This window comes from Falco naumanni, chromosome 3 (genome assembly GCF_017639655.2).
Source record: "Falco naumanni isolate bFalNau1 chromosome 3, bFalNau1.pat, whole genome shotgun sequence".
NCBI classification, from domain to species: Eukaryota; Metazoa; Chordata; class Aves; order Falconiformes; family Falconidae; genus Falco; species Falco naumanni.
This window is the reverse complement of record NC_054056.1, coordinates 64701263-64723962: the sequence shown is the minus strand read 5'-3', so window position 1 is coordinate 64723962 and position 22700 is coordinate 64701263. Positions and strand designations below refer to the sequence as shown.

Sequence of the window (22700 nt, the reverse complement as noted above, 5' to 3'; positions counted from 1 at the left end):
ATAAGCTGAACTATTTCTGTCATTGTGTGTTTTGCTGGGTTGTTTTTTGGGTCGTAGAGTGTGTTTTGGTTTTGTTTTTTCCATACACTGAATTTCAAATTGGGGATGCCATTAAAGAAGCTAGGCTCTTTCTGTAGAGAATAATTAGTATGCTTCCTGGAAGACCTTTTGTTTTCTGTCTTTTACTAAAATGCTTATGGCTATTTTCAGCCTTTCTCATGCTCCACAAACTGTTTTGTGTGTATGGTTTTTGGACATAGCATGATCTTAAAGTTTGGAGATGCTTTTGCCTTGTAAAATCTGATGGTTGCAGAAGTCTTCAGAACTAGTCACATTGTGGTTCTGAAAAAAGCTGAGAAGACTCTTGTTAGGAAGACCATATTGAGGAGAATTCTGGGTTATTAATCTAAAAAATAGTTGTAACACAAATAAGGTCTTGTATCAAGTAACTTGTACGCTCAGATTCAATGTTCATTGATTCCACTTGGCAGATTAGATTGGAGTAAGGCAAGGGCCAAAGTCTCTCTTGCTTTTAATTCTTGATGAGTGTAAGGCCAGAGGAGTCTTTGAAGTTTTCTCCTGTTGTTCCTTTTCTGTCCTAAAATGCCTTCAGGCTTTCATAACGAAGCTTTTGTCCTTCTTAATGCGATGTATGCATAACACTGTTTTCATCAGTAGTTTGGACTTGAAACGTAATCAAAGATGCCATTTAGAGGAAAAACTGGAGTGTTACGATGCTGGTGCTGCTGGAGCTGCTTTGGTTTTGTGACTGCAACCATAAATGACTCCTGTGTAATGTCATGCTTTCTGTACAATTGATTTTGGCTAGCATTAGGGAAGAGTTGGGATGGCTCTATTGTTCATATAAAGAGTTGTTTCTGTCTTGGTTCTTGGTAAGTTCATGGAGGAAAAAGGGTCTGAGAACCACGAATTCTAGGGGAAAGAAAAAAGGAATTTTTTTAATATACCCTTTTCATTGCAGTTTGGCAATCTCATAGACATGGTCAGGAAAAAATGAAAAGATTGATTAAAATCATGTATTTGCAGGTTGGGAAGTTTCTTTCCAAACTTCTGATGATGTTGGAGTAAAAACTTTATTTTTCAACTTAAGATTCAACCAGAATATAGGCAACTGAAGATTTTCCTTCAAATCAGACTGTCTGGTGAGAGATTGACTAGCTGTACCAGCGCAGGACATCTTTTGTTTTCCAGCAAACTTGGAATCAACATAACCTTTTTCATAACAATGGAAAAAGACACATTTTTTTTTTTTTAAAAGTAACTTGTACTTTTGAGCTAAAGCTCATACTTAGGATTAGGCAATCTCCTGTGGATCTTGCTTGCCTTGGAATTGCATCATGATAAACGAATAGCTTTCAGATACAATGAAATGCATCTTATCCATTGTAGAGCTATGGAAATGAGCTGTTTTATTAGTTAAGCCTCCTTTCTTCATCTAGAGGAAAGTGGAATTGGTGTTAACCAGAAGAGCTCATGCTGAAGTTGGGCAAGATACCTGTGTCCTCAGCTCTGTGAAACACAATAATCACTTAACAGACATTCCCATTCTGTATTAAGTTATCAAGATCTCATGATGTTCACTGCTCAGATCAGTTAACTTCTGTTTCACTTCTGCAATAGAAGTGAAACAAGTAATCCAGTTCTGATAGGAAGAGGAAGAGCAAATAACTGGGCAGATGACAGAAGGAACAATTTTGTCAGTAATGCCTATCCTGTTTATTTGTATGCTGTCAAGTTAATTTTAAACTTGTGCAGTGTATATTTGCGTATCATCATTCTTAAGTTTCAAAAAAGTAACTGTTTGTCCATTTGACTTTGAAACTGTGGAAAGTCAATCATCCATTTAAATACTTAATCTTGAGTACCAATTAAATCTTTCCTGAAAAGGCCGAGAAGTAGAAATCAAAGTTGGTGTGCCGTATTATTCTCTTTTCCTCCTCCTACTTAGTAAATGAGATATCAACAAGTCAGATGCATCAGTGCAGTATCAGACTGTGATATTGTCCTGCTGTACTGCTGAATATTCTTAACTGCAGAACATGACAGATGTTGCTTACAGGATGGTGGCAGCATACAAGAAAAATGCTCTTTGTGTAGAAGGAAGTTCTGTCAGTCTGTAAGATATAAATACAAATTTTGCAAAATAGGCAGGAAATTACAATTAAAGATGATTTGGGGGTTGAAATTTTGGTTTGGCCTATGGTGACTTAAGTCAGGGCTTCCTGATTTCTTCAGGTTTTTTGTGAGGCTGTTCTGAATTTCTAGTTCCTGCATGTAAAATAAATACTTTTCCCCCCTCCCTGATTTGGGAGCTTGATGGTAGGGGGGCAAGCTACTGTTTGTAACCCCCCTTTTTTTTTAAAAAAAAAAAAAAAAAAAAAAAAGAGGTAGGGAAGCTTCACTGGTAGTACCATGGTGTACTTGAAAAACAGACATCGGGCTTCAAGCACACATGGCAAATATCCATGACCAAAACCCAACTGCACAAGAAGAGTTTTTCAAATAAGTTGAAAGGAGTGTGGGAGTGTGTTTATAACATATCAATAAAGATGCGATGTTAAACTGTGCTAATTTAATGTAAGCTATTGCTTTCAGATTCTTAAGTATTTTAAGTTAGATTTTTCATTAGATGCAGATGTTCCCACAGATAAGGGAAATTAATTTGACTAAACATAGACTTATGACTGCAAGATACTGTTTTTAAATAATTAGTTTCTCTGTCTATTAGTATTTATTAGTACATGAGCCTAAAAGTTACTTTGCTTTGATATAATAAATAGATTTTATAATGCCTTAACTTCTTTAGTAGCATGGAAATTTTATGTTCATAACATTCATCAGTCTCTAACTTTGCATAGACTGTGTGGTAGGAATTTACTGTATTTATAGGGGGAAAATGGAGGCAAATTAAGAAGAGCTTATTGAAATTTGATGCTTTTTGCGGAAAAAATTTGATGCTGCCTGATTGAGCTCAGTTGTGTGTGTATGTGAAGCTGTTAAAAAGATTATGCATTTTAAATTGCAGTTAAACTTAGAAGCTACAGTGGATAATGCTCAGTAGTATTACAGGAGGCTATTCTGTTTGTCATAATTTCTGGTAGTTTAATCACTGGAGGAAAGGTCACTAAAATGATCCATTGACCTTAATAGTCTGAGGGTTATAATGAAATTAATTAGTTCCCCGAAATAACAGGAAGGAGAGTTAGCCTTACATATTGAGCAGGTAGTGTTTTCCTACCTTAATGAATTCACTCTCAACTATTGCTTGCCTTTTACTTTACTTCTGAAGGTGTGCTTCACAAGTTTCCAGGAAAGCCTTTCTGTGGTAAGCTTCATTAATCACTTAAGATCATAATTAAGTTGGCTAGATAGAAAAGATTTTTTCAGTACATTCATGGTACTTTATGTATATATGTATATATAAACACATACACATATATATGATGAAAAATATGAATTCCTGACCTGCATTTTTCTTTAAAATAAAAAAACCATGCAAATTCAGTTGAAGTGCTCTAAGCTTCAGAAAAACTGATGAGCATTTTTTTCAATACTGTGAACTTACCATTTTCTACTCTGGATTTTCTTAGAAAGAGATACAATGGGAATATTTCTATATCCTGTGTGGTAACACCAAAGTGGCAGAAGGAATTATCTGTGTAAAGTTTGCTAATATGTCATTGAATTACGGCGAGACATCACATAAACTATTTAAAAAATATATCAAAAGTTCTCTTGGTGGTCAATGGTTTTTACTGGCAACCTGTCACAAGTGGGGTCTTCCAGCGATGGATACTGGGCCTCATGCTGTTCAACATCTTCATAAATGATCTGGATGAGTGGATTGGAAGCACCCTCACTCAAGTTTGCCAGTGACACTAAACTGGGTGGTGAGGTGGACACTTTAGAAGGGAGAGCCATCTTACAGAGAGACCTGGACAGGTTGGAAGACTGGGCGAGTAAGAATAGTATGACATTTAACGAAGACAAGCGCAGAGTCTTGCACTTGGGACAGTCTAGCCAAAGAGGCTGTACAGGCTTGGGTCTGTGTGGTTGGGCAGCAGCCTTGGTGACCTGGGGGTCCTGGTGGACAGCAAGCTGAATGTTGAGTCAGCAGAGCACTGCTGCAGCAACAAGGGCAAATCAGATCCCGGGCTGCATCTGCAGGCGTGTTACTAGCAGAGATGGAGATGTGATCATTCTGCTCAGTGCTGGTCAGGCTGCAGCTGGAATGCTGTGTCCAGTTCTGGTTCCCACAATTCAAGCAAGACTCAGATAGACTGGAAAGTATCTAAAGGAGGGTTGCAAAGATGGTCAAAGGGCTACAGTACCTGCCTTGTAAGGGAAGACTGAAGGAATCTCCCTGGAGAAGAGAAGGCTCAGAGGGACCTCATCAGTATTCCAGTACTTAAAGGGCAGCTACAAAAAGGATGGAGGTTGTATTTTCACAGGGACCCACATGGAGAAGACGAGGGGCAATGAGTACAAGCTGCACTGGGAGAGGTTTCTTTTCTATGTAAGAAAGAAACTTTTTACAGTGAGAACAATAAATTGCTTTAACAACCTGTGCAGGCATGTGGTAAATTCCATGTCATTGGAGGTTTTTCAAGATATGACCTAACAGGGTGCTAGATAATCTCATCTAGGCTCCCTTTCCCATGAAAGGTTGGATTAGATAAGCTTTGGATGTCCCTTTCAATCTGGGCTGTTCTATGGTTCTGCAATTATCAAGCTTTTTGAGAAGATACCTGTACAGCGTTTCACTGGTTGATTTTTCCCTATGACTTTTTCTAGCTTTGGTTTCAAAGCATCAGTCAAGTTCTTGAATCACAGTGCAACAATAGGTTTACAGCAGTACTAGTTAAGTGCATAGTAATTACATATACTATACATACAAATTGCTTTCTCAGCCATAGCTATCAAGGTCTCATTTTATGAGATGATGCTACAGGATATGATATCTGTGCTGAGCAGCACAGTGTTAATGTCCTTTGTGTTGTAACCTCAAATCTGGTCAGAATAAGAACCACCACCACCACCCCAGACTTAAGGAGGAAAAAAAATCTTTAAGTCTAGTGGTGTGAAGAGATGGAAGAAACTCAACTACAGAATGCATACACAATGAATGTAGTTTCTAAATGGACAAAAAGATAAACTGCTATTAGTTTTTCATTCTAAATGGCAACTATTAATTGCAACTGTATCTGGATTTAAAAAAGAAAATAGGAAATGCTGCTCTTACGGAGTTTCAAGTGAAGATGAGCTCTGAGAAGAGAAAAAAAAAGTTCCCAAGATTAAACCAGCAAATTCAAATTGCCTATTTAACTTAGGAAAAGTTCTCTACTAAGATAAGACAAATTTGCAAAAGTATTAGGCTCTAGAAGGAGTTCTTACACACTCAGCAAGTTTTGTCTCATGATGGCTTCAGGTGAGACGTTGCTCAATTAGTATATAACTTTCCGTATTAAGAATTAGCGTTGAATAACATTTTCAGTAAATGGGATGTAGTTCTTTTTCATGAGTATGGCAGTAAAACAGATAATTGGGATTATGAAAGATTGTTACCATGTACAGTCAGCCCTAGCCAAGCAGTCTTGTTCAACTTATCAATGACCTGGGTGAAGGGGCAGAGCCCTCAGCAAGGCTGGCGGTGACACAGCCCCGGCAGGAGCGGCTGGTACCCCAGCGGCTGCGCTGCCCTTCAGCGAGGCCTGGGCAGGCTGGAGAGCTGGGCGGGGGGGACCGAATGCAGTTCAGCAAAGGGGGTGCCATGGGGGCCTGGGGGGCATCGGGAGGAACGTGGCCAGCAGGTGGGGGGAGGTGATCCTGCCCCTCTGCTCTGCCCTGCTGAGGCCGCACCTGGAGCGCTGTGTCCAGTGCTGGGCTCCCCAGTTCGGGAGAGACAGGGAACCGCTGGGGAGCGCCCAGCGGAGGGCTGTGGAGGGGATGATGAGGGGACTGGAGCATCTCCCTTGTGAGGACAGGCTGGGAGAGCTGGGCCTGTTCAGCCCGGAGGAGGGAAGACCGAGAGGGGATCTTATCAATGCACACAAATATCCCATGTGTGAGTGTCAAGAGGACGGGGCCAGGCTCTTTTCAGCGGTGCCCAGCGACAGGACAAGGGGCAACGGGCACAAACTGCAGCACAGGCAGCTCCATCTGAATATGAAGAAGAACTTCTTTGCCCAAAAGGTGACAGAGCACTGGCACAGGCCACTCAGAGAGGTTGTGGAGTTGTCTTCTCTGGGGATATTAAAAATCCTCCTGAACATGGTTGTGTGTAACCTGCACTAGGAGAACCTACTTTAGCAGGGGGTTGGACTAGATGATCTCCAGGGATCTCTTCCAACCCTGACTATTCCATGATTCTGCGAACAGTTAAGTTTTACTGCATGAAGTTATGCAGTTTATTTGAGCATAAGATCATTACTTCAAGTATGCATATCAATATGCTTTAAAAAGATAACTGAAGTAGTAGGTTGAATCTAGTGTCTTTCAGATGAGGCCCTGAGAATAAAAATAAATAAATAAATTAAAAAATGCCTAGACTATGCTTTAATTTCAAATGTATTTTTTTTCTTAACAGATTATTCTGTAATAATACAGAATATACAGAATATTCTGTAATAAAACTCAGAAGTACCAGAGATCTGTTTTAGAATTTCACTTATTATCAGACAGGTGTTAGGGTGATCTATAACAACAATCCCCAGGTCAGTGTCTATTGAGAGTGAGGCCAGAGTCTTGCTGCAACAACATCTTGTCTCTGTTTTGTAAATCGGTTTCTAATACAGCTACTGCCCTTGTTCAACATACAATAGCTGTACTACTTACATGCCTTTTGACATTTACCTTCCTTTTATTTTTTGGGTTCTTTGGGCTGAGGGGCAGCTACTGTGATTGATAGCAGGAGAGGTATTAGATGAAATAAAAATGCATCAGAAAAACTCAGTGGAAGGAGCAAAGCAAATTCCAGCTAGTGCTTTTGGCCTTTTCTTGGTTGCAGTTACGTAAGGCTGTTGGCATCCTCCATTCACTTTTCAAGAAAGTAGCTGCTCCAACATCTGCTGTGCCAAATGGGCACATTCAAGCACTGTTACTGTTATGTGGTGAGGAAAAGAGGTTACATCAAGGTATCTTTTAGTCATCCTTCTACCGTCAGCTTTCTGTTTGTATTTCAACTACTTCAGAATAGTGTGTTCGTTGCTGACTCTTGACAGAACTGAAGATGTAAGCCACATTTATCTTTTAAGACACTTAGAGGTATGCCTTTCTCTTTTTACAGAAAGCAGCAAATTTATTCCAAGAATGGGATAAGAAATGTAAGCACTAATATCTTACTATTGGCCTTGCCATTCTTAAGATCTTACTGCTGGCTCTGGTGTATTTATTGATGGTTTTGGCATTTTGGTAATTAAAAATCAAAATATGTTTTAGACATGCTTACGATACTGAACAGCGTTGGAACGAGCATGAGTCAGGTTGTAGGATCTTCTGAAGATTTTCAGTTGTTAAAGATTTATCTTCTATGTAGAAACTATATGTGAGAATTTAGAACTACTCTGTTTAGCTCTTTTTCTGAATTTTCTTGCTCTGGTCTTTTGGACAGCCATGAACTTTTGTACTGGTTTTCAGAAGGGGTAACTTGTCAATTCATAGACGGGTTTGGTTTGACTTGATGTTAATAATCTTCTGCTGTGTTCTTATTTCCTTAGAGCAATATCTTTTTTTATTTGCTCCAATTCATACAATGTGGTATCTTGACTGAAGCAAATAAGGGGTTTTTTGAGTGTTTTCCATGATAATATTAGATGAAATGCTGAGTTGCTTGTCTTCTGTAAAGACTGTCTTAAGTGTACGGTTTTGCATCGTGAGCTACTTGTAATTTTTCAAGTGCAAGAGAGTGTAGAGTGTGTGTGTTGCAGTTTTTGGTCTTCCTTATTTCTTCTGCCACACAAGCAATTTTTAAAACATGAATCAAAATGAAAGTGATAGGTCACGGTTTTTTTTAGTATTTTTAAAGTTTGGTTGTTCGGCATGTGTAAATGTATCTATACAGAATGTATACACACGTACACAGTTCCTGCTGTTAGAATTTTCCTAATGCCACGTGGTGGTTGTTTTCCTTTTCTAAATCAAATTGCTTATCTGTAATTCAGTCGAGTTAACTTTAATAACAGCATTTACTTCAATGCCAGTGTGTTTTGTTTGAATACTACAAAAGATGTAACTGTTTTCTTAATTTCTTCTTAAGTCTTTGGGACTAGGTAAGTATGTTCAGTTCTAAAATGACCATGGTCGGTAACAGGCATCTGTTTCCAAAATGACTGTTTACATGCATGTATTTATGTAGTTCTTCAAAAATTGGCTCTGTCGTCCAGCAGGGACTTCTGGAAAGTGAAGTGTAGTATGTCTGAGAAAAATATAACTCTGAATTCTTGAGGTGATACTACTGCTCTTTAATTATGTTCTGCAATAACACTTGTTGGTATTTTGTAGTATTTAGAAATGGGGAACCTGCTTTACTAGGGGTTTTATAAACAGAGTTTATATGAATGGGAAGTAGCAGATGCTACCTGACCTGACTGGACATGGGTATCACTAGTCCCTTAGTACATGTAGATTTCCAAGAAAGTAGTGCTTTATTTTTTTTTTTTTTTTTTTTTTTTTTAAATGGAATGCTGGAAAAATGTTTTCATAAAACGAATGCTGGGGAAAAATTGTATAGAAGTTGGATGAAAGTCAAACATAGCCTTTCATTAGCTTTTGTTTAATTTTTTGGAAAACTTATTTTCATCAGAAATGACAGCTACTCAATAGTCTGTGGGGTGGAGGAACAGAAAATGTAATGTTAGTGTACTCTGCTTTGTTTTGTGGCAGGTTTTTATGACGTGACAAAAATACTGCTTGCCCTCGTCTCCTGTAGAGATTAAGTTAATTGGTCCAAGCTCAGCCTTGCTCCCTTGTAAGGACAGGCAGGAGAGGTTTTGACAAGATTCCATGGTAGTGGCAATGTTCCAGACAGCCCTGGCTCTCTTTCCTCTTGGGCTAAGATTTGTTTTCTCCCCTCTTCTACATCCAAAATAAAATCATGCCTTTGGAGGACATTCATCAGTCTACTGCATCCTGTTTCGGGGGAGGGCTGCTTTTCCCAAGTTCTGAAGTGTTATGTAGAAGAATAATACTAGGGAAGAGTTGATGTATTCTTCCATACCATTGTAGCTGGAAAAGTTGCTGAAAAGTTGGTTTTCAGCTATTTCTTAGCATTTTAGTATTTTTCATTCCTGTGATAGCAGTATATAAACTTGATGAAAATACCCAGTGTTCTAAACGTTGAATACCACTGTTTTACAAAGTTCTGCTGTTGGTGTCTCATGCTTGAGCAACTGTATTGGAAAGGTTGGGGCATAGTTTGTTTCTTGGTATATGAAGTCAGTGGCTTTAGTTTTCCTCAATCTTGATTCTCAAGGCTTGAAAGGAACATAGGAAAACTCAACTGAATGTCCCTAAACAAATTTGCAAACCTAATAAATCACATGGTATCTGGGTCCTTTCAAAATCAAATGTGTTTGATCCTACTAATGAATTTATAGTACTTCCTCTCTTCCTCTAGTCCTGAAATACTGTACTTGAAAATCCCAGGTAATTTGACTTGTATTGTTGCAATGTTACATCTGATAAAATCCTGTCTGATTGTCATGTAGGAAACTTGCAATTGGAAAAAGCAACCCTGAATTTCCATGGATAGCTTTGGTTCTGTTCTGTCATTTCAGTACTTGAACATGGAACCATGTTTTCATGTAGGTTTTTGATTTTGTGGTTATACCTCCCTTTTTTTACATGCAGTCAAAAACATTTCAGATTTTAGTCATGACTGTACTGTGGTGTCAGAAAGTTACTATTAGTGGCTTGAAAATACGCTTAAACATCCAATATTAATTAAAAATTGTTTTACTGAGGGCATTATTTGTACATGTTATCATTTTTTCTTCAGGTAGATTTGAAAAAGAGCATGTTTTTTTATCCACCTTTTTTATTTTGATTGCTTGAAGGTAGTGAATAAAAGCATGTTGTTATAGGTCAGTTTATAGATTTAATGCACTGGATTCTGGAATCTGGAAGCAATTTGTTAGCAGAAGTGCTTTGTTCTGTATTAGCAGTGCAAATCCCTGAAAAATGTGAAAAACTTGCTGTTTTGTTCCTGTTAGTAACAAAATCCTTTCAATCCTGAAGAATCTTAGTACTTGGCGGTAGAAGTAACTTGTCTATATTTAAGATAATTCTCATGGAATTTTTATTACTTTTTTTTTAAAGCATTACTTTAAAGTCATTCTTGTGACTATATTCATCATGGAAAAAAGAATAAATACATAAAAGCATTGGGTTTATGTATACATAAATCATCTGTTTTATTGAAAGTGAAGGGGTTTTTTTGATCAATACATGAAAAAGAAGTCCATGGGCTTTGCTAGGGTTTGTGTTATGAAACTGCATAATGATGCACAAATTCTTAAGTAGTGTTCCATTCTTGTTTAGTTGCATATTTCAAATTTCTGTTTGACATGTGATTGCTTGTGATGGAATGTTTATTACAGAAATGTCCCTAGATCTCTGACAGGAGATTGCGCAATCGGAGAAGCTTCTCACAGTTGATAACTCTGCTTGAGTTGAGTTGTGCTCAACTTCCCCCTTTTTTTTTCTCTTTTTTTTTTCTTTTTTTTTTTTTTCTGCAGGCTGTGGGTTGCATGTGACAGTAAAGAAAGACATATAGCTTTACAGATTACTATTTCAGTTTCTATAGAGTGTTTTTAGTATAATTCTTTCATAATCTTTTTTGGAGTTCTGTCATGGCTATTCATCTCTAACTGAAAAAGTGTTTTGACTTGTTCTAGAGTTCTGGGAAGAATTTCCCTTTTGGTGGGGGATAGGGGAGATTTTGTGCAGTGTTTCCAGGCTGCTGGAAAAATTAAGATGTTCTCACTCTTTCTTGGAAAGCTATTAAATTAATTGTCTGCCCTCTGTTTAAAAAATTAAGTACTTTTTTTGCCTTTCAGTTTGTCTAGCCTCTGTCTCCAGTCACTGTGTTCTTTTTTGTGGACTAGATGGTATTACTAGTAGTAGAGGGGTTTTTTTTCCTTTGATACAGCTTTTTGGAGAGTCTTTTCTAAAGCATAGTTATTGAACTAATATAATCTGAAGAGACTGAGTTGTCAAGGCTAAAGATAAAACAATCAAAAGGCAAGTTCTATACTTTACTGTTTATAGTTAACACAGAATTTTGTTTGCAGCGAACTTAATCCAGGTCAGGTGACAAGAGGTACTATATGGCTGATGAGGTATTGTTGCTTTACAGAAGAATTAGTTACCTTTCCACAAACTTACTGTATTGCAGGCTTAGCTGGTAATGTGTTTGGGTTTGTGGTTTTGTTTTTTTTTTTTTCCTTTTCATAGCAGAGATAACACTTTTCAGACAAAGGTATAGTGGGGCAGCTAGAGGCAGCAGTTTAAGCTATTGATGGGAGAATTTACTTTACTTTTACCTTAATGTGTTAAACTAAGAAATCTAAAGTTGTTTTGCATATCAAACAGCTTTTACAAGGGCTAGTGCACTTTTTTTTATGTTCTTTGTAAGAACATATTCTGTTTCTTCTTAAGAATGTGTTGGTATCTTGCTGATTCCCATTTTGTCCGACTGACTGAAGCTTACTTCCTGAAGTCTGGCTTCATGGATACCTGCCTGGAAAAAATCTGAGCAGCAGACAGCAATTTCACAAGCAACAGATGTGGAGGGGGTTCTGTTTCCTTTGCTAAATACCGCTATTTCTTAATGGGGTTGTGCAGTTGCTTTGCTTTCATTGAAGTCTTTACCTGAATCCTTGCAGGCTGCTGCCCAGAGAAGCCTAAGACTTTTGAGCTGGGACTGAAACAGTTTCTTTTTATTCTTTCATATCTCTGATGTGACTGTCTTCTATACCATTTCATTGAAGGGAAATTATGTACCGGTATTTGGATCTGTAGTGTTAATTTTTATCCATCTTTCTTTTGCTTTCTAGTGAGTGTTACTTAGACGTTGACTCCCATTGGTCTGAATTGGTAGTTATAAGTGTGTTTTTTTAAAGTGAAGCATTAGAACTTCTAAACCAGAAGTGGTAGATCTGTATGTGCTGCCTGTGGAAGAATCTGTCCTCCTGGGATAACCAAGAAGGCTGTGGGGACCTCAAAGGAACTTTTGCTGATGTAATTTACAAGTGAGATGTGGCTTTTAAAAATGTTATGTTTTTATTTATTTACTTAAGTAGTTACTTTACATTTTGGGTGGAGGAACAGGGCTTGCCTTGTGTTTTTGGTGAATATGATAACTTTAAGCATTTGGAAGGATGTGAGGCCGCTTTTTTCCCCCGTGAGGTATTTGTGCAGATAGTGTTACCCTGATGTGTGTCAGGTTGGCTGCTCATCTCGGGTTGCAGTTGTTACAGTAGCTGGGAACGCTAGACCTTTGAGGCACTTCCTAATGCCAAGTGCTGGTCACTGTGGAATGCTGCTTCCATGGTGATAAAAATCAGTCAGTTCTTTAACCACCAGTACTCTCTCTTCTTTTAATGCTGTTTAAATATATATATATGCTTTAAATGTGCTTGTGTTCAGCACATTTAAAACAGTTTTATTGAAAAGGGCAGTTTTAAGAAGCTGGACTTACGTTTTATTTAATCCTAGCATGAGACGAATATGGCTTGATAAATCATTTAAACCTAAAGTACACCATCTATTTTCTTATTTTCTACACGTTAAAATACCAAAAATCTATGTAGCCCTCCAGATAGTTATACAACTGTTTTTGTCTTTTTATGTAAGGTGTTCTATTGATAGCAAAATGTGCCACATTTGGTATAGAAGCTTTGTAGTTTGTAAGACTTGCCCATAGAGCATATAAAACCACACAAGTGAACCTTTTTTAAGGAAAATAAGGTGCAAATATCCAGAGACCTCACTTGCTGCGAAATAAAATGATACAATTTTGCTTAAGAGGCGTCAGCTTTTGCTGCTGTTACACATCTGCCTGAACTATCTTCAGTGTCTGTTGTACCTGTTTCTAAATAAATTTTACTGAATTATAGTTTTGATGACATTTTGGTCCATATTCATCTTCCTTGAAGATACTGCTCTCTCATCTGATAGTTGTTCTTAAAGATGTAATATTAAATGGAATTAATTCTTGTGCTAAATTCAAATTATAAAACACTGATGTAATAAATTGGAATTTGGATGTAAAGACTATTAACCACAGTGAAATACCCTAGTGTAGTGAAATTAGTGTTGTATTATAGTGTTAGAAATTTGAGTTTTGAGGGGAAGAAAAACCCCGCTGAAATGTGTTGTCTGGAAGGCATCATCAGACAATGTGAACTTCCTGTAATTTTAGGCATAAAATAGTGCCTTGAACAGATGTCATTCAGAACAGATCTATGGATGTAAGGTTCCTGCATCTAGTCAGTGGACAGAGAGGGGCTCTGGTGTGAAGGAGCTATGACTTGCCCTCAGTTTTATTGGAAGCCTGAGGCTGTAGGTTCTCCGAATTATATGTGTACTAGAAACTGACAGTACTCTTGCATGCTTCCTGTATATGAGCTAATTTCACAGATTTGCACTGCGTTTTATTTTATTTTATTTTATGAGATGTTTCAGGTGGTAAGATTCATTGCTGCAGTGGAAAAACAGTAACACCCAGAAAAACTAAATGCCTGTGAAAGAGTGTTACTGCTTTTATATATACCCGTCTGTAGATTTGCATCTGAGGCTTTCGTCAGTGCTAATATGGATGTTAACAATGTTCAGAGTTCTGTTGTCTCTGGTGTTAGTGACAGTTGTATTTTGGTACATATGTGTGTATGTATCAATATATATTGAGATGTCAGTATTAATTTATAATTTACTGAGTCATGTAGTAGGTGTACACTCTAGGAATTTGTCAGTAAAAATGTTGAACAGTTGGTGTTTGGACAGAATGCAAGAACACGTACTTCTATATGTAACTACACAGAATGTGATATGGGTGAAGTCTGCAGCTACACATGGAATAACTCCTTAAAAAGGCTGTAATGAAAGCCATAATCCATACTGATTTCAATAATCCTGACTTGAGGTTTCAAGATCTCCTTATTGAGATTTTAAATATTTACTGAGTTAAACTTTTAGCTCTTTACTGAGTTTAAAAAAAAAAAAAAGTATTTCTTAAAAGCTATGTATTTAAACTAAATTTGCAAAAGCTTTTTATGAGTATTGCAAGATATTAAAAAGTAATGAGTTCTATAGAATTGTATCAGGCTGGTGAGAAGAATGGATGATGAATCAAGTGCCTTGTACTCAGGCTCTTATGTCAGTTTGTGTGCTTTGCCTAGTGTAACAATGCAATGAAAGTTCTGAAGTGTCGTAACTCTCTACAGTGATTTGTCTGCTTTGAAGATGAACTACTACCTTGCAGTTTTCTGTTCTCTGGACAACAAAATAAATGAACATGATTAACTTAAAACTAGGTAGAGAGATCTTCTGTGTACTTGATTAGGTAAAATGTAGGTAGCACTGTTGTCATTGGCCTGCAAGTTGGCTTTCGGTGTTCTTGCCTGAACCTAGTGAGTTGTATAGATCTATTTAGAACTTGTTTCTCAGGTAAACTTAAACTTGCTCATTTCATTTTTTTAAAAAAAGAAGTATTAATGTTGGGCACCAGAGGGAAATCCTATGTGTGTGTTTTTCCTCGCTAATGAAATAGCAGGAGGGTACTCCCCAAAACAGTAAGTATCGAAGGAAGAGCCAAAGATTTTCTCTTGGTTCAGTCAGTAATATCAGAAGTCTGTCCTTGTCACAAAGGAGTAATGGCTGCTGTGGTCTTACTTGGAGGGCAAAAAACATGAATCATGCAAAGCTAAGCCTTGTAACGAGGCCATCTTGATTATCACTTGCTCCACTAGTAAGGGGTTAAAGGATATTTTGGTAGGATAATTCACTGCAGGAACTACCTTTACGTAAACCAAAAGCATAGCTTGGTGTTGTACATGAAATGGGATTGTTTAGATTGGAAGGGACCTCTGCTCAAACAGGGTCAGCTAGAGCAGGTTGCTCAGGACCATGTCCAGTCAGGTTTTGAATATCTTCACAGATGGAGACAACTTCTCTGGGCAACCTGTATTTGACCACCTTCAGAGTAAAAAAAAAAAAAAAGTGTTTTCTTGTGTTCAGATGGAATTTCATACTTTTGATTTGTGTCCATTGCCTCTTGTCTAGATGCTATTGATAAGAGTCTGGCTCCGTCTTCTTAATTCCCTCCCATTTTATACGTATGTGTAAGATTCCCCCCTCGAGCCTTCTCTTCCACAGGCAGAACAGTCCCAGCTCCCTCAGCCTCATAGTATAAGAGATGCTCCAGTGCCTTAATCATCTCTATGGCCCTTTGCTGAACTTGTTCTAGTATTCCCACGTCTCTCTTGTACTGGAGAGGCCAGAACTGGACACAGCACTGCAGGTGTGGCCTCACCAGTGCTGAGTAGAGGGGATCATCTCCCTTGACCTGCTGGCAATACTCTGCCTAATACAGCTGAAGATGCTGTTGGCTGCCTTTGCTGTGAGAGCACCTTGCTGGCTCATGTAACTTTGTTGTCCACCAGGACTCAAGGTCCTTCTTGGCAGAGCTGCTTTCCAGCTCGTCAGCCCTGCACCCCTGCCCCTCCTGCAGCATGTACTCTGCTGGGGCTGTTGCTCCTCAGGTGCAGGACTTGACATTTTCTTTTTGTGGAAATTCATGAGATTCTGCTCTGCCAGTTTCTCCAGCCTCTGCAGGTTCCTCTGACAATTTAAAGATCTGGTAATTCAAAAAATTAATGCATATTTGAAAATAGGATATAAAACCTAGCTTCTCACTTGTAACACTTAAATAGGCTCTCTCAGTATTGATAGTTGACCGCAGAGATCACTTATGTATGACAGGGTGTTATCACAAATTATGATGAACACATGCAAATCAAGATCAGTGGGTTTGTTGATTTAAAGTATGGAGGGTTTAGTACTATAGAAATAATTAGGAAAATAGCCACAATACAAGGAACTAAAATACGGATAGTTAGAGTTGTAGATCTTAAGACTTTGGTCTCTACAAAAAAGGGAAAGTAGCAAAGACTTTAAGCTTGGGTAACTGCCAGTCAGTCCAAGGAATGCAAACTTGTATGCTGGTAATACCCATTAAGTGGTTTTTTTTTTAGTTCTTTGAATGCTAGATAAATAGTAAAATAAACAAATGTCTCAATAACAAAGTTTTAACTGAATTGAATAGATTTTTATTTATCATATGCTTCCAGTAGATGATACTATGTCATATTGAAATGTGTGCAAAGTAAAAAATTCAAAATTTAAAGATGCTATAACTGTACCCTGATGATGTAGATCATATACTATGTTTTTTACTTATTTTCACTTACAAATCCTGAGATAATATGCTTTGCTGAATTGAAGTTGCTTGATGGAGTGTATTTTGAAATACCCTAACGGTAAATTTCACTATAAAATTGCATTAATATTAATCCATACATCTAAATAAAACCAGAATTACATAATCGTAGTGAGTTTTTGAGGTTAAGAAAAGTAGTTACAGAGTGAGGCAGTCCAGTATAGTTATGGTGGGACTGGCATTTTGATGCATTAAAACTTTGGAAATAGGTATAGACCAAAATGTGGGGGGAAATTCCATTAATATGGGAGTGCTTAAGTCAGACTGAAGAAAAGCAGTGCATTTCAGAGGAATCTAAGGAAAAGTAGTTAGTAACAGCCTGAGAAATTCAATGTTAATAGATCATGTAGTTAATATATATATTAATGATAACTTTTAAGTTATTGCATTCTACATTTTTAGAAAAAATGAAGGGGAAGTAAAAGTAAAGGCTGTTGCAGAAATCTTTCTGCATGTTTCTTCTTAAAGCTTAGGGGAGTTTCCATAATGGGATCCTTCTTTACAGCATTCATGCTGAAGCATCTCTCTCAAACTAAACCAGTACTAGAAAAGTTTCCTGGACAAAATAACACAGTAGGATTGCTGAGACACTAAGGCTGCTTGATACTTATCCATCTTTTTTGTACCTGATTGTGTCTCATTAAGGCATGTAAGTGTATGAATAACCGTAGTGTTTATTTACATTAGCGCTTAAAACTGTTTTGAAAACAGTAGTAAGAAAGATGGCAAATATATAGGGGTTTTATTATTTTTTTGTATTGAAGAAAAAAAATCTTCTCATTAATGCAGAAGCCCCCAGACCAGTAGCAGAACAAGTGAGTCCGTAGGTGTTGTGATGGGGAAGAGCTAATGCATGTATTGTGGAAGAAAGTCACGCTTTGCATGGAGTTCATTGAAGTAATTGCTGAGTATGAGGATAACAAAAGGCTTTTGAGGAGGCTCTTCATTTAAGCTTTTTATCAGAACTAAGCTGCTTTAGGCTAGTCTTGTTTTCTGGTGAATGAATGAAGTGGGAGATGGTGTTCAGTTTATTCAAAACAGATCAGTAATGGAGTTTAACAGGTCTGTGCTATATCGCTATCATAAGTGATCTGAAATGGTGCTTTGTGATTAATGGAGTAGTAAAAATTCAAGCTATAGCAAATCACAGAAGAGATTAATATTTGTTGGTGCCTGAGTGATCAAAAGTGGCAAGAGAAATTCAGCATTGATGAATGTTGAGTGCGTGCACAGGAGAAAAACCTCTCATTTTGATGTACTTTTGTTGTTGAATGTTGAACTAGCTTTGATTTATAGTACCTGGTTTTATGAAATAATCAGTTTAGTAAACAGTGACTATAAAAATTAATCAGATATTTCAGTTAAAAACTTTAATTAAGAACAGAACAGGAAATACTGTACTGCATTGTATACTTAGAGTGTGCTCATAAATTAAATACTACTTGCAGTTTCCTCCCTGATTGAAAAAGTAGATAGTAGAAATAAAAAAGCACTGGAGGGTGGCGGTGGGAATTGGAATAGCAATTGAAATAGAATAGCTTTCATACAAGGATAATTGGAAGAGAGATGACCCAGAGAGAAATGATGAAAGTGTGTAAAACTGTCTTGTGGCAGGTGGGTAAAGAATAATTTTTCCTTTTGTGACTGAAGAATGGCAAGCTCAAAATCAATTATGTTTTCACACAGTCTGTAGGCGCTGGATTTCATATCTAAATGATGCTGTAAATGCAAGAGGCTAAGATAGAGAAAATGTTTAGAGAAAATCACTGATGAAAATTCTGGCTAGAGCTATTAACTATGACGGTGCCATTGCTGGCTCATGAATACACCAGAGCAGTGCTACCATATGCTGGACTTGTTCCTATGCTTTTTCCTAGACACCCTTATTGTCAGCTCCAGAGCAGTATATGTGTCCAGTCTGACCTTTGATTTTACTCCATATATCTGTTCTTTTGAAACTTGAAGTGTGGTGTAGTAATGAATGCAATGAAACCAACCGAATATGTGGAAATGTTGGTTTCATAGGGAAGAACTCTCTGCACATTGTAATGGCTTCCTAGTATGCCTCCTTTTAATTTCAGGTTAAAATGTGGTATTTTTAAAGATTATGAAACTATTTATGATTTCATTAAATGACTGTGATACAGAAAAGACTCTTATCAGACCAAGAAACTGTTTGAGTGAAGGACGTCAGAAAGGAAGTGTTTTCCCCTGTTCTTTTTTAATCACCTCTGAAATACTGTTACCGTGTAAGTTGTACATTTGCTTTTACAAACCAATTTATTTTAGTAGTCTAATTTAACTGTTAACATAAAAGGGAATAGTCTGTGTAGATCTCAAAGCTAAACAGGAAAATTGCTCTGTAATGACAGAGTAAGGTAGAACTTAGCATTAGCTGAAAACACCTCTAAGCTACAATATGTTTCTAAGAAGTATGGGATGTGGTGTATTTAGTGAAGATACATACTAAAAATATATTGAACCCATCCAAGTGGGGAAAAAATCCATTGTAAAAATAACACTTTCTTATTTTAATAAAGTGTGTTAAACTATTGGCTGTATGGTTGGTTGCCTATTATTATGACATCTTAGTATCCTTCAAGAGGAGGTGGCTGTGGCTTCTATAGGTCTTGAAGGAAAGATGTTGCTTCCTTTCATTATTAGGAAGAAAGTCAGATGGCGTATTGAAAGACTGAGCAAGGTGGAAACAAGAAAGCTAAGAGATGAGTTACCTTTGCAGCCATCAACAATAATGATCTGTCTCCTTCCATTTGGCTTTTACCCTTTTTTCTCTTAACCATTATTGCTAAAACTTGGTCGTGTATTCCCATCTCTGTGACCTGCAACACTTTCACTGGCATTGCCTTCTTGCTGTTGAGCTTGTGTGCTCTTCCTCCCCGTTTGTTCACCAGCGATACTACTATAAATAGCAATGCTTCTGTGTTTCCCTTTGTACAGGGAGAGCTTGTAGCATTCACAGATTCTTCTGGTTTAGCTAATATAAGTGAAATAAAAAGGCTATTCCATGTTTTATGTTCTACAGTAGGTATCCCAAATATTTTACTTACTTTATTCACAATTCTCTAAAATTACCTTAAGCTTAGCTGAAAAAATTTATGATTTGGAGAGTTAAGGATTTACAAGGCTCTTAATTACTGTAGGAACACCACCCCACCCCTACATTTTTTTTAATTAAAAGTTTTGAATGAGGCTAGTTTATTCTCTGGATACTGTAGCAAAGGGGAGCTGATTATTTTTCAATAAAAATTTATTTTTCAAAAAAAAGAACTTTTTAAATAAGCAGCTCTTGCCAGGCGGCTTCCTTATATGTTTGCATGATTTTGAAGTGGGATTTGAAATGAATGCAAGATCAATAGCTTGAATCTGTATTTCAAAGGGTTTTTTTGTTAAGTGTTTTACTTGAAAGAGTTCACATCTAAGGTGAATGGTTTCTCTGTTGAATTTACCTAAGAATTAAAATTCTGTAGTGGATTTCCTGGACATTTACTATGTATCTTTGGAAAAGGTATCTTTCGGTTGGTTACAGGGTACTTTTTAGTAAGTTGCACTTACCCTCCATAGCTTTATTTCTGCATCTGTCTTGAGTCCTAATTGTTGTTGGCCTCTTACTCTCTGACTTACATTGCTGACCCATTAGATGTTTTTTCACTGACATTTCCTTTTCTTTTTCATCATCAGTGTGAGTCCATAAAGATGATCCTTTAATACACTCAAGGTGAAAACCTGACTTTATTTAATTGCTGTGAAAATACCGTGTTGTTTTTCTTTATTCTTACCATTGGCATTGTAACATTTCTTAGTTTAAACTAAGCCACTGTATGGAGAGGTAACTTAAAACATGAATGTTTTTTTATGAAGTTAACAAATTTAAAAACATCCACCCTTTAAAGTAATTCTGATAATCCCTGTAGTTTTATTTCCTTACACGTTTTCCAATTCTAGCATGATTTTACTGCTTGTTCTAGTTGTATCTGAAGTAAATGATTTCTGTCTCAGATATTTCAAAAGTGAGGACTGCAAGTCTATAAATGATTTTTATTTTGATAGCATTTGATTTTTTTATATCTTAAAATCCCCTATAGACTGAGGGGGGAAAATAGGTTTGAATTAAAAATTGAGGCATTAAAGACTAGTTTTTTGATCTAGATCAAGTTTATTCTCCAATAAGTTTTCCTGGAAAATAAGCTTTCAAAAAGCTTTTTTTTTTTTTTTTTACTCTAGCTTTTCTGCAGGCGTACTTACTTGATGGATGTAATGGTCAAAGACTGATGGTTCAGCTTTCAGTCCTGTATTACATAATTTTATAAAAGCTGAAAACAGTCAGATGCTGTCTAATCGGATCAGAACTGATGAGACCAAAGATATGTCTGGTCTAATACCTCACTCTCCACAGGTCAATAACAGATACCATAGACATACAGGTACGGAATGGACAAGTAAATAGCATTACTTCCCTTGCAAGCTTTGTTAACATCCATCAATGTGTATTTTGTGACCTTCCTTTCTATTTTTGCAGTTGTCACTTAAATATTACCTAGTGGAGAGACTCCCTAATGCTATTTGATTCTTTGTGATATAATTCCCTAGAATACTAGGTTATTTTTCATTAGATACCGTATCTGTGGTTTTCAACTGAAGTATCTGCTTTGGGGATACTTTGGGGATAGTTTTTTCTGAGAATGAATCCACTGAAGAATCCTGTATACCTGTTGTAAAATTTAGATTTAAACTTTAAGTCAGGAATTCTATGGCACTTAGACAATGACAGGTTTAAGGTCTTGTTTTATTGTGGTTGTGTTTTTCTGTTGTTTTTTTGGTGGCTTTTATTTTGCTTTGGTTTTGTTGATAGGGATGTTTTCCATGGTAGTAATGCCAGATGGGGTTGTGGCTGTTCATTCCTAGAATGACCAATACCTTGTTCATGAAAATTCTGTCTGAATTCAGTGAATGAAATGTGGGGGTTAAGTTGCCGTCATTGTGCTATTTGCCAGTTGCCACTTAACGTTCAAGTGCCTACTGTGTGATACATTGTGACTTTTTAACATTATTGAATTTTATTAGAACCGCTATTTGTTCTTATTTGCAAAGCCTTTTTTTTTCATGTGCATTTGGAGGTAATTAAGGTAATTAATAATTCATGTTTGTTTTGGGATGGACAGAAATGTGGAAGTGGAGGAGTAACAGCTGTTTCATGTAACTGCTAACTGAACCATTAAATAAATGTGAATGATTACATTTGTATGGAAAATTGATAAGGACAACTGTTTTTATCTTGTCTCTTCAATTAACAGCATGTGCAATAATTTTTCAAACACCTAATTTTGCTTGTTGGGGCGGTTTGTCTGTTTTTTTTTTTTCAGGATGGATTAGATGCTTTGGTATATGACTTGGATTTTCCTGCCTTAAGAAAAAACAAAAACATTGATAACTTCTTAAACAGGTGTAAGTATTTAATGTTTCAGTTACTAAGTAACAAAAGACTGTAAACACCAGGAAAAATAAAAATAGAAATGTGGTTCTAGCTTTTTGAAAGGTGACTGGGGTTCTGGGATGCATTACGTGTCTGGGTGCAAGTTGCTTTAAGAGCCTGATTATTTATTTATTTCCCAGTGAGAACTGACAGCTGTCTATACAAATCTGATCCCAACAATTGAATGTCCAAGTTTTTTGTCCTTGTAAATGGCATTGTTTTCAGTGGCACAAAGCCTTTTAAGAGAAAGGCTTGTTATCTTTGTTCTTGGCAACCCTCTGGATTCTCATAACTTGCTTTGTAATTTCATGTACTATTATATCATAAGCAATTAACAGTAAAATGACATAACATTTATACAGTGTCAAGAAATCATATTTAAAATTTGTTCATTGACAGACTGGAGCATGCGTTTTGTAGACTTTGTTTAGCATAAAAGGTCTTTTTTCATTATCCCATGAAATCATTATACTAATTTACTTGTGCATGCAGCTGATGTGTCTGCAGAATTCTCTGTATTTACTCTATATTTTTCCACTACCAGATTCCTGCACATTTTACTCTGTAATAACATTTTAAATTAATAAAGTTGATATTTTTTTTAAAGTTATGGTTCCATAATATTCATAATAATACAAAAAACCCCAAACCCAAAAAAAGACATTTAAAAGTTAAGTCTTTTGTAAAGACTGC

The 22700-nt window shown here is 36.8% G+C and overlaps 1 protein-coding gene across 1 annotated transcript in view; it reads left to right on the top strand.

Annotated features, from left to right (window-relative positions):
- ROCK1 (Rho associated coiled-coil containing protein kinase 1) overlaps positions 1-22700 on the top strand; it is a 92097-nt gene that overhangs the window by 9658 nt on the left and 59739 nt on the right. The window contains exon 2 of the mRNA XM_040585360.1: positions 21898-21979. Within this exon, the coding sequence (XP_040441294.1) occupies positions 21898-21979 (82 nt within the window). The remainder of the gene's footprint in view (positions 1-21897; positions 21980-22700) is intronic.